Source organism: Gopherus flavomarginatus, chromosome 11 (assembly GCF_025201925.1).
Source record: "Gopherus flavomarginatus isolate rGopFla2 chromosome 11, rGopFla2.mat.asm, whole genome shotgun sequence".
NCBI lineage: Eukaryota > Metazoa > Chordata > Testudines > Testudinidae > Gopherus > Gopherus flavomarginatus.
In genome coordinates this window covers 48,419,236-48,431,726 of record NC_066627.1, presented here as the reverse complement: position 1 = coordinate 48,431,726, position 12,491 = coordinate 48,419,236, and the positions used below count along the sequence as shown (strand labels likewise).

Genomic DNA, 12,491 nt, shown 5'->3' with positions numbered 1-12,491 from the left:
ACAGGTGATGTCCCTTCCCTGTCTTTTCATCTGTCCTTTCTCTCTTTAGATTGTAAGATCTTTGGAGAGGGAACTGTTCCTCTTGGTTGGGAAGTGCCACAGTACTGGAAATGTGCTAGACAATCTACATACAATAGTACTCAGGGCATGGTTCACCTAGGTACAGAGGGCCTGTAAAGCCCTCTATGGCTCTCGAGTCCTGCAGTGAGGCTGTGTTGGACGGAACGCAGTGGGGTTTTTACACTCTGCTTTGGAATGGGCTGAGGAAGGGCTGTTGGATCCAATGCCTGGGAAAATCCAAAATAGAGGAGAGGGGTTTGGAGGGTTGGGATGCTGCCCATTGGTTGAGGGCTGAATTCCGTCCTCCCCTGCACTTGCTTTGTTCCCAACACAAAGTCCATTCATTCAGGCTTTGTATGAGATTGGAGTGAACTTTATTTAAAGAGCTTAAAATGTAGCAACATACTAATGCAAAAATTCACCGTCAGGGTAAATGTACTCTCTGAGGCACAGAATGGGGTATTGAAAGCATCAGGATGTGAGGGCTATGTACCAGCAAGTGGATTTGTTTCCTTTAGAGCATGAAATTCCTCTTGCCACCCAGTATTTCTACCTTTCACCTTATCTTTCAAAATCTCATAATTTTTTTTTATGGACCCTTCCCTTTACCAGCTTAATGTTTTTAGATATCTTTAACATTTTGCAAATGGATTTTTGAACCTGTAAATTTTATTTATATGCACATAGAGCACAATAAACATGTCCGGATCCAGCCTTCAGTGGGGTGTCCTTGAGTATACATAGTTCCTCCTGCTTCAACCAATGATCCAGCAGACTATTCCCCTCTCAGATCCCTCTGGAAGGCTCAGTTCTGCCAAGATGTCTAAGAATTAAATTGGGTTATTCAGGTACCCTACTAAAAGCCACACATTTTTGCTTCATGGTTCTGTGCCCTCTCCTTTGCCAAGTAACTCTTTATTGCTGTTAACTCATTCCTTGTTTGTTGTTCCATTAATGTTTGTTACATCATGTATCAACTTAGATTGTAAACTTGGGGCATGGGCTGTGTCTTATTAATACCTCGATGCCTCGCATGCTTTTGGTTGCTGTCAAATCTTTAGATTAGAATTTGTTCTGTAAAAATCACGGTGAAATAATTGAAATTAGGTTTAGCTGACATCACACTCCAAATAAGATTGAGCTCATTCATCTGAGACCACCAAAGGTACCTTTTTAACCTCTCTTTATTTGTGTGTGTATATAGTGCTCAAGTGTCTTAACCCTTTCACACTGGCTACTCACACTGAGTTCTATAAATTGATGTCTAGCAACATGATTTTATAGTACAAAGTGCAGTTATGAGCACTAAAGTAGGTTAATTCCATTTTTGATCCACTTTCAGAAATTGCTAATAATTAAAACATGTTGCTAGTTTACAGCAGTTAGCCCCACAGCAATAATTCGCAGCCCCAAAAGGTGGTTCTGTGAGAGGAAGGATGGAGCCAATACCTTATTTCCAAAGCAGAACTCCCAAGTGTGTGTTCTTGCTTTTGTTTCAGCATCTTCAGACCTCTGGCAGCTTGGCCTGGGCAAGGCTGTCTTCAGCAGTAGTAGCTCCATAGTGTTTTGGAAGCCTTACCTGACCTGTGCATGCCTGATGGAGCAGGCACTGTGTGCTTCACTTTGAGACTGGCTTTCAGGAGACCTTCTGGAGGTGGTTGTGGTGTTTGAAACATTTAGGAAGGGAGATGGTTATTTATTACCTGTAGCCCTGTCCTGGCCTCCGCAATGTACATACATGGAACAAGGTGTGAAATTTCAGTTGAAACCCAGAAGGCACTTGCCCTTGTTGCTCCATAGACAGGTCGAAAAGCACCTTCTTCAGACAGGTACTTCATGAGCACCCCAAAAATCCCACCCTCTGCCCAAAGGCACTTTGTGCTGTAGAACAGAGCAATCAGACCTGACTCTCCACTCCCAGGCAGAGAGACTCTTCTCCATCTCCTCTATAAACAAGTTATCATCTCCTGACATAATCCTACCCCCCTCTCAAGGCTTTAAGAGGCTGCTTCACTCCCGCCCCCTTTCCCTTCCTCCAGCTGTGGGAGGGCAGGTGCAGGTCTCCGGCTGGGATAACCCAGTCAGGCAGGATTTGGGGGCGGGGGGGTGGGACTAGAGCCGCGAGCGCTTTATCCCCTCCCACTCCTACTATTAGATCCTGGAGCCAAGTTCAAACGCTGGGACCCAGCTGGGGCAGGGGAGCCCAGCGCAGGAGAGGGAGCGATAGGGGCGCCGGTTGAGACGGGTCCCCTGCACCGGGCATCCTGGAGCTCGGAGGGTCTGCAAGGGACCATGCAGCTGGGCGCCTCGCCTCCCTCCGCGGGCACTTGCAGATGTGGGGATCGGCACCGCGAGCGATAAATGGTGAGAGTCCCCGGGGAGGGGGTTGATCCCAGCCAGCGGCAGCTGACAGCTGGAAGTTTACGCTGGGGGAAGGGGGCTGAAAGGCTATTTGGGGTCCACGTGGGGTCCCCCCCAGAGAAGAAGCACCGATTCCAGCTAGATCCAAGAGAAGGAACTGGAAAGTCCCACTCAGCACCGGCCCCCAGGGACTGTGAGAAACCCCGCTCGCCCCGGGCCAGGCTTTCCTGTAAATGTTCCCGCTTTTCAACAGCGGCTGCTTGTTTCTGGAAAGGGGAGGGACCCCCCGGGAGGGACCCCCCCACACACACAGACCCGGTCCTGGTGCGGGCTCATAGCTGGAGCCCGTTCGTTGCACGGAGCCGGCGTGGGCGTGTGTAGATACTGGGTGGGGGTCCACTGGGGGCTCGTCCAGCCCTGTGCAGCAGCCGGCTGGTGTGATCGGGGGCAGCCGAGCCAGGGAGAGACGCGTTGGCAGGGGAGAGAAAATCCTAGCCCTGCAGTGCACACAAATCGGTGCATTGGCGGAGGGGGAAAGCTCTGGCCTTAATTAGCAGTGTGTTGAAATCCATTTCCTTCGGGCTTCTCTGCATGTGCCTCTGCGAGGTGTAAGGCAGAGCCAGCCAGACCCCTTCTGCCCTCCAAGCTACCCCAAGCCACAGGGGTCACGCCCCGCGGCAGATTTAGCGGGGCAGTGCAATCCAGGACACTGTGTGTGGGGACCAAAGTGGTTTCTGCTGGAGCAGATTCTGTGCCTCAGTCGGTGAGCGCTGGGTTTAGAGCATGTGCCACCAGGAAGTGCTCTGTCAATACTGGTGATTTCCCTTATCTGTCAGTGTTTGCTAGAGGATTAAGGCCAGGAAAGAAAAGATTAGCCCCTGGCCTCCCCACATGCAAAGCACATTTTAACACCCTGAGTTTTTGTACCCAGCTGCCTGTACAGTTCACAGACCTGTTCTTAACCTTACAAATAACTCCTGGTCCTTCCATGGAGGGAGGTGACTTCTAAACCCAGAATGAGCGTTTCCTGGATGCTACTAACAAACATTAAGTGATGCCAATTTTTGACATTTGGTTTGTGTGTAAGGGGGGCAGGGGCCAAAGCCTTCAGTCTGTCTTGGAGAGAGTTAGTAATCCCCAGGCATGTGGATTAACTATAATAACTTTTTCCACCTCTGAACAGTGCCAATTACTAAGAGAAAACAGTTCTTGTGATTTGTTCATTCAAGTCTTCCTTCCACGAACGTGTATCTCTCGCGGGCACCCCTCCACCAGGCTGGTCACGTGAGTTGTGAGAATCGCGGGTCACGGCCTGTGAGAGTGTAGCCAGCCTGTCTTGTTAAGGGCAGACTGTGTTTCTTCACATATTAAGGACTGAAAATGTAGTACCCAACCCAGCTGCTTGGAAATGGTGCAAGTGTTGCTCTGTTCCGGAATTTGATATTTATGGAATGAGTCCTTTACTTAATAGCTCAAGTGAAATTGCCAGGCCTTCTGTCCTCTGTGGGGAAGCCTTCCTGATTAGCAACCCTTAGACTTTGGCCGGTGTCGGTGTGGAAAGGGATATTCTGTTTGCAGCAAAGCTGGCATTTTGATGAATGGTTTTGAGCATTATTTATATCTTCTGTGCTGTTTTGAAGTTTGCTCTGGAGCAATATCTCCCCTCTCTTGGAGAAATGTACAGAGAAAACAAAGCTGTGCAACTGGCCTCTCTGAGAAGATTCTGCCACACCCAAAGAGAAATTCCACTCCCTTCGCTAGGGCAGAAGGAAGTAAACCTACACCATCCCTTGACGCGTCTGAGGATCATTGATTTTTCAAAGACAGGACAAGCACTGAGATAAAATTTATTTACTTCATCCACTCAACAGTCTCAGATATCAAAGCTTTGGCTTCAGGGCTATGCCGTGGCTGGCTTCAGTACTGCGTGGAAAGCATGAAGCCTGAAGGTTTGACTAGGGATCCGTGCTGCACCAGTGCAAGCAGAGAGCTGCGTAGGCTATTTCCATCCCCCATCCCCCATTAGCCATCAAGAGCATCTGTTTGGTTCCTGTGTGAGACCACTGAGCACCTGGATTAAAGGAACTTTTTGAAAAGCTGGAGCAAGTGCAGAACTACCCAGTGCAGAACAACTGCACAAGAGACCACGTCTCCCTGGATTTTATTGCTCCTGTATTTTATATTCAGCATCTTTTTAAGATGTGACAAAATAGGCTTCCCACACAGCAGCCATTCTTCTGCCTATTCAGGCATCCTCTGTCCCTATGCACCATCGTGACAGCTGCCCCCAGTTTTGTTTGGACACACAAAATCACCTCTCCAAGGACAGCGATGCTCTTGCCATTAATTCTAAATGAAGTCTTTGGATTTGACCCTGAAATGGCCTGGGACCATCCTACCTAAGACTGCATTTCTCCCATGCTGCCAGAGCAGCAAGCTGGGGTGAAACTGAAGCTCCTTTGCTCTAAAAGGAGAGGAAGTGCTGGCAGCGTGTTCTCCAGGTGGGCCTCTCAGCTTTGGAATTTCCTCTTCCCTGGTCTGATAAAGCCCAAATCTGTCGGGAATGCTGCACAACCTGGTTAGCTGACCCGGGGACATGTATTCCTGAAGGATACCTTCTTTATGCTGCAGTCCAGTGCACTCTTAATACTTTCCACTTCTTATATAGGAGCTCCCCATATGCACTTCTGGAGTCTGGGTCCATGCTGACCCCACCCTGTACAGCTGACCATTCTGCTTTTAAACCACACAAGCGAAACCAGCTTCCTTTCAGCCTACAAGGCAAAGGGCAGACAGGTCTCCAGTGCCTGGCACTAGTGTACAATGCTGAAGCTGAGTTGTTCTTTCCCATCTAGATTCTCCCCAGGACTCTCCGCTGTGCTGTTCTACTGCTGCTGCTCCTTGTATCGGTGCTGAGCAAGGGCAAGGCCAAGTGCAGCATTGTGGAAATCCTGCGGCAATACCAAGCCGTGATCTTTGATGAGCTCCAGAACCTGGTGAGTGGAGCGGACAATCCCCAGCAGGCAGGCGGGTATAAAAATGTCACTATCTGGCCATGTGGCACAGGTTGTCTTAGACGGCATCGGGCTTTTGGAGCAGGGACTGTGGCTTCGCTGATGTGGGTACAGCACCCAGCAGAATAGGGCGTCCATTCCCACCTGGGCCTTTAGGCATTGTGGAGTATAACAGTGTTCCCTGCAAATGGGAAGCATGCGCCTAGAGTGCCCCTGGAATTCAGCTGCCAAGGCAACAGCAAACTCCCCACCCCCATGAAAAGTTCCAGGAGACTTTTGTAAGGAGCACTCTCCCCCCCATCAAGCCAGCCATAGAGCCTCATGGAGTGCTGTGCTCGGTTCAGTGGGTCTCTTCTCCCCAGTGCATAGAGCTTGTGCTGTGCACAGAGCGCGGGATAGTAACTTCAGGGGAGCCGAGGAGAAAGGCCCAAAGCTGAGCAGCTTGTTATCCTTTTATTTTACACAGAAAAACTTGACTCGATCTGCTGAAACCCCAAGGAGGGGGAGAGCTGGCCCAGCCTGCCTCTCTAACAAGGTAAATGGTTTCTCTGCAATGTGCTTTTGTGTGGGGGTGGAGAGTGTACACCAGCATCCTGTACTAGATAAAATCAGGACTGCTCAACTGTGTGTCATCAGCCCTGTACTGCTAGCTTACAGCCAGTACTTCCCTTTAGCTCAAAGGGATGGTATGATGGGATATCCTAATTTTGGCAATTAATTTAGCAATTGATCTTTGATTATCAGCAGGTAAGTATGTCCAGTGGTCTGTGATGGCATGTTAGATGGGTTGGGATCTGAATTACTACAGAGAATTCTTCCCTGAGTGCTGGCTAGTGAGTCTTGACCACATGCTCAGGGTTTAACTGATCGCCATATTTGGGGTCAGGAAGGAATTTTGCTCCAGGGCAGATTGGCAGAGGCTCTGGAGGTTTTTCGCCTTCCTCTGCAGCATGGGGCATGGGTCACTTGCTGGAGGATTCTCTGCAGCTTGAGGTCTTCAAACCACAATTTGAGGACTTGAATAACTCAGACATAGGTTAGGGGTTTGTTACAGAAGTGGATGGGTGAGATTCTGTGGCCTGCATTGTGCAAGAGGTCAGACTAGATGATCATAATGGTCCCTTCTGACCTCCAAAGTCTGTGAATCTATGAGCACTGGCTGTGTATGTGGAACAGGGTGACCTGAGTTTTCTTCCTGTTTTCACACAGGTTTGACCATTGAATGTGTGTGTTTGTGTGTGAGAAAGAGAGTGGATGGCTGAGACGTGAGTCTGTACAATATTGGGTCACACATCAGGACATCCTGCAATGCATGTAGGCAGGCCATTTGTCTGGTTTTAAGCTGCAGAGTCGTCGTCTTGGTTGGTTTGTTCCCTGTCGGGGACTGAGACAAAACTAGAGGTGGTTTTGTCCAGTATTGGAAAGGGGATGACATTTGGGAGAGTGCACTGCTCCACCCCTCTTGCTGTGACCTCGCATGCCCGGTGCATGCAAGGTCACTTGGCAAGGCTGGAACGGCACGCTCTTCAAAATGGTGTCATCTGTGCAATGTGACCTCATGCACACCATGAGTTCAAGGTCCCCCAAGCAGGGGTGGAGCAGGCCACTCTTCAAAATGGCATCTGCAGCGTGACTTCCTATGCCCCACCTGCGCAAGGTTGTGCTGGTGGGGTGGGCCCACGCCATTCCAGAACTAACGGCAAGCTAGGTGTTGTGGGAAAGCGTGACTGGCCACCCAAACTGCCCAGCAGTTACTAACCTTCATGCCATGGCCACTCAGCATTTCGTGGCAGCAGAAATGCTGCCAAATTGTGACTGACGCTTGCTCTCAAGCCAGTTCGACACACTCCCCTAGCTAGACAAAGCCCAGACGCAAGTGTGTGAGACTCACAGAAGTTCCAGTTTCACACTTGACCCTGGTGTGACAACTCCATAGCCAGTGTTGTCACTGTGCTATACACCAGGGCACCTCAGAGCTCCGTGGCTACAGCAGGGGACTCCGAACTGCAAATTGCTATTGGAGCAGTTACAGTTCCATCCAGGAGGAGGCAGTAGAGCACAGACACACTAACCAGTTCATTGTGATATGTGCTCCTTTCATTAGGGTGACCAGACAGCAAGTGTGAAAAATCGGGACGGGGGTTGGGGGTAATAGGTGCCCCCTATTATATAAGACAAAGCCCCAAATATCGAGACTGTCCCTATAAAATAGGGACATCTGGTCACCCTACCTTTCACACGTTTTATTGCTAACACCTGAAGATTTTGCTGTTTGCTCTGTTCTGAGTTCCTGCCCGGTAGCTTTTGTGTAGCTAAAAAGCCCTCGGTTATTAGCTACACAAATGCTGTGAGGCAGGAACTCAGAACAGAGCAAACAGCAAAATCCTCAATTTGCTGTTTGTTGTAGCTAATAACTGAGGGCTTTTTCTTTTGTATTCAAACAAGGGGAAGTGTGTGTGTGTGTGGGGGGGAATCATCAAAAAAGGGGTGCCCATGACCTGCCCTTTGAGGGAAAGGCCGCAGGTCTCTTTAGTAGCTGGGGTGGAGCCTGCTAGGCAGCAGCAGTGCTAACGTGGCAGTGCAGGTGGATGGGCGGCAGGTAACACTTGTATCACTTCCATGGTGACACTGCCTGTGGCCACAGCCTCATGCCTTGTTCCCCAAGCGGTCAGCAGAACAGCTTCCCTAAGCTATATTCTAGTGGGCATTACTGTATAGAGTGGGAGAAGGGGATTTTTTTTTTTTTGGCAGGGTTGGGCGACGACTATATTTTAGGGCATTATTTACTCCAGTGATCTAAGACGCTGGGCCCTCAAGCTTGTATTAAGCAAGCACTGGCTCCTCTACTTAATCATAGTGTTTTCTGCTTCAGTTGGTTCTGCACATCTGGATTTTGCATCCTTCTTTGTTCAGGAGCAGAAAATCCTGCTGTCTATCTCCACCATGAGCATGTCTCTCAGGGACATGGTCAGAGGCCCCTGGAGGAATCCTGAAGTAGTGGCTGTGATGCAGGTGGTCAGCAACACAGAGTCTGTGACCAAACAGAACTGCAAGAAAATCCACAAGGTCGGGGCTTGCTTTTCTCTTCTGCCACGCAGCTGGCATGGTGCAAAAAATAGCAGCCATTCGTTAAGAAGTTTAAGTGTTGTAACCTTGTTGGTCCCAGGATATTAGAGAGATAAGGTGGGTGAGGTAATATCTTTAATGGGACTAACTTCTGGTGGTGAAAGAGACAAGTTTTTGAGCTGTTCTTCAGGTCTGTGCAAGCTCAAAGGTGTGTGTCTTTCACCACCAGACGTTGATCCAATCAAAGATATTACCTCACCCGCCTTGTCTTTGTTGAGCAGCACATGCAGGCCTGGGGCAAGATCCAGGGTCTCCCCAGAAATGATACCTTTGAACTGTCACTGAGCTATTCTGTTGTCTGAAATGAATTCCCTTAGCCTTATCCCGTGGGAGAGCCCTGGGGAAACCCCAAGCTGATAGCCACCCTCTCCCTATCTGGCACTAGTGCTGGGTTCATTAATGGATACTCTTCACCTGGGAGAGTCGTGGGGGAAAGCCCAAGCTGAGGGAATCTATTCGGATGTTTGATGCCCTTGTGCAGGACTCTGCCGATGAGCTCAGGTTACCTGGCACAGTCTCGGGAAATCCCTGGCTCCGCCCCTCCTCCACCCAGTTTGGCAGAGAAACTATTTTATTTAGTGTTGTCTCATTGGGGAATGTGGCTGACTGGTCTGAATAGCTGATCGGAATGCCTATGAATGGAGACTGATACCTGGGGGACGGAACCATTTCAAGTCATCTGGGGAACAGATCTTGTGTCTTCTCCACTTACCAAGTGACTTTCATCCATACTAGATGTGTGTGGTCTGCATTAATTAGCCAATATCTAATGCTGGGATTATTTATGAGGATTCTAGGCTGTTGTTGAAATATATATATAATAGATAGATAGATATAGATATATAGGAGAAACCCCTCCATGCCCTATCCCCCCCGTTGGAAGTTTTACCTTGGAATGTTTCACCAAGTTGGAATGCACCCACCCTCTCTGGAGGGTGATGCTTGATGGTACAACCTCACAGGTGGTTTCTCTCCTGTACTGCCAGATGTGCATGTGCCCATTGGGGTGAGTGTCCTGGTATCCAGCAGAGCACACGCAACCCACTGGGAAGTGTGTGTTACAGGTCCCACACCCTCGCCAGTGGGTTACACGCATGCTTGGGGACCCTCATTTTCCAGTGCTATCCCCCTCCCCGTTGCTTTTCCCCACGTACTCGTGGGGTACGAACAGCCCTGAACTGGTCTCTGTCCTGTTCAGCATCTGTATCTAGGCCATGGTTTTCATTGCAGTGACTGTTTTTCTTTCTTTGCATGCTAACAGAAGAGTCTGTCAACAGTTACAGAGAAACCGCAACACAGAAGCCAGGGCAACAGGAGAAAGCAGCTGAAGATGATAGCGCGAACAGTGGAAAACTTGGTCACCTGCTGGGAGAAGTTGTTCTCTCTCCACTCAAAGGACTGGGACACATAGGGTCAGTAGGAAGCAGTGCATGGTGCTCTCTCCATGGGTGCTGAGCACCTGGGATTGTACCACCACCTCCATACTAGCCAGTAAGCAACACCAATTTCATGGAAACTCCTTGCCTTCTGATTTCTTGGTTCTACCGTTGGGTGAAGCAGGCATTCCATTGTATCCCATTCTTCTCTGTTGGGATTGGAGAGGGACACATCTTCTGTTCATGGCCTGTTCTGCTACTGTTCCAGGTAGCAAATACTGAGGGTCAGATTCAGCCCTGAAATCAACTGAGTGGCATCAACAGAATTTGCTCCTTCATTTTGAATAAAACTTTGTTGGACATTTCCACAGTGGGGGCCTTGGCTCCAGCGAGTCTGTATGTTAGGAATTTGGAAGGACAGGGCAGTAAGCAGGCAGTGAAAGAAGAGCAATAGAGTAAGAGGAGGCTCCCGGATTATGAAAATGCTTCTTGTCTGCTAGGAAACCTCTTGCACTGTGTAGCACTGACAAACTTGTCGTCGGTGGGTGGGATTGAACCTGGGACTTCTGGCGCTTACCACTTGAGCGTCTACCGCGTGAGCTAAAAGCCAATTGCCTGTTAGCTGAGGCAGTAGAGCAGACTCGTTTTATCTCTCTCTCTTTAAGTGGTCTCAGTGCCACTAGATGGGACAGAGCACCACACCCAGGAGATGTGTGGGTTACAACTGCACCACTTGAGATGATGTCTGCTGCTTTCCTGGGGCTGTTCATTGACATGCAAGATTGTCTTCATACCCCAGAAGTTGCTGGGAGAAAGCCATCTAGCTCCCGAAGGGCCGGTGCTTCAGGAAAGGCTGGGCATGGTAGCCATAGTGGCAAGTAGTCTAGGCAATCTTAGATCCCCCTGACATTCCATGAGTTTGAACTAGCTCTCTCTCCCTCCTTCTTCCAACCTGCACTCAACAGGCTGGTGTGGAGAATGAAATGGACTTTCTACAGCTGCTACCATCTCCTGGAAAAACCAGGACAAATAGACAATTGAGAACCACTTGTATCTCCTCCCAGGGCCGGGTTTCTTTTCCCATCATTCTTTGTGATGGACACTTGCAAGAGGCAAGAGGACAAGGGAAAGCCAAAGTGCTGTAGGAGGTGGGGTTGATGATTCAGCAAGTGGTGCTCTTCCCTCTGGGTCAGGGCTGAACTGATGTTGCCTCATGGTGCTAAGGGGAAGGCTGTGCTGCCTAGTTGTAAAACCAGCCTTCAGTTGCTCATCTTTTATGCTATTGAAACTACTGTCCTCTTCCTACCAGCAAAACAAATCCCCTGCTTCTAGAAGAGAGGCACCAGAGCTCGCCCTTTAATCAGTTATAGAAAACCAGTTGTTACTGGTAGGGCTCCAGCCCTGGAGGCAGAGCTGCTCCCATTAGCTTCACCAGAGGACACAACTTGCTGTGGATTCATGCTTAGTGGTGCATCAGGACATTCAGGGACACCCTCGCCAGTGGCTGCTGAGCAAAGTCTTGTATGTATGTGAGGTGGCACTGGGGCTTGGCTCCTGCTTGTGATGCTAGAGGGCAGTGGTTCAAATCACTCTGTGTCCATGGCCAGTGGAGTAAGAAGTGTTTGATCACAGTAGTTCATTCTTTTTGGCCTATGAATCTCCTCTCTGCTCTTCATGGGATAATGCCATTGCTGTACTCTTCATCCTAACTGGTGGTAACCAAGCCCTTACGTATACAGGGGGCTGTTGGTCCAGGTATCTACAGGTCAGAAACACAACACCAAGGGCCAAATTCTCCCCTGGAATTAGGAAGTGCCACTCCATTGCAGTCAGTGGGCCCTTTTACAGCAGTGGTGAGTATGAGTTCAGGAGGAGCTGGTCTGAGATTCACTGAGCACCTGCAGCTCTTCGAGCAGCGCCCAGCCAGCCTAGCGCAGACAAGTGAACGTCACAGGCGGTGAGCAGAGATCGGAAAGAAACGTCCTTTTACTTACTGGCTGCCTGACATTTAAACATGAGCCTCCCCGAAGGAGCAGCATCGGAAAGGAGCACGTTTTCCACGCACCAAAACAAAACCTCGGTGAAAATCCTTCAGATCCATAAGCTTTGGAAATCCCAGTGTAGCCAATGTTGAAATGCCATAATGGTGATAATTAAAAAAGCCCACGTGGTCGGGGAGTGGATAGTTTGTTTCATGAATAACAAATTTTCTCTTACCAACACATTGTGCCTGCTTTCAGTTCTTGGGTGTAACGCCCCATTGTTTGCAGCTTCTCAGAAGCTTGACAATAAAATTTCTTCTCTTACTGATTCTGGATATTTTATCTAGAAAATACAAATTCCCCCCTCTCTTCTAGAGTTTGTACAGCTGGAGTGGAAGTCCGGGCTTCGATGCCTTGGCTGCTATTTTTAGCTATGCCGGTTGAATTAAAGGTAGTGTAGGTCTGGCCTATCTGAGATGCAGTCACACCTTACTGCCATCTTTTCCCGTCCTTGCTGAAAAATACCATCAATGGCTCTTCAGTCTGGGGACCAGATTTTATCACTAAACTAG

At 49.2% G+C, this 12,491-nt stretch overlaps 1 protein-coding gene across 1 annotated transcript; it reads left to right on the top strand.

Annotated features, from left to right (window-relative positions):
• Positions 1 to 1,439: 1,439 nt before the first annotated feature.
• Positions 1,440 to 12,120, top strand: C11H20orf204 (chromosome 11 C20orf204 homolog). Its single transcript, XM_050918745.1, is given in 6 exon segments — positions 1,440 to 4,891; positions 4,894 to 4,922; positions 5,277 to 5,417; positions 5,902 to 5,970; positions 8,349 to 8,501; positions 9,823 to 12,120. Coding segments are annotated over 6 exon segments (594 nt in total). The 5' UTR covers positions 1,440 to 4,839; the 3' UTR covers positions 9,973 to 12,120.
• The last annotated feature ends 371 nt before the right edge of the window (positions 12,121 to 12,491 follow it).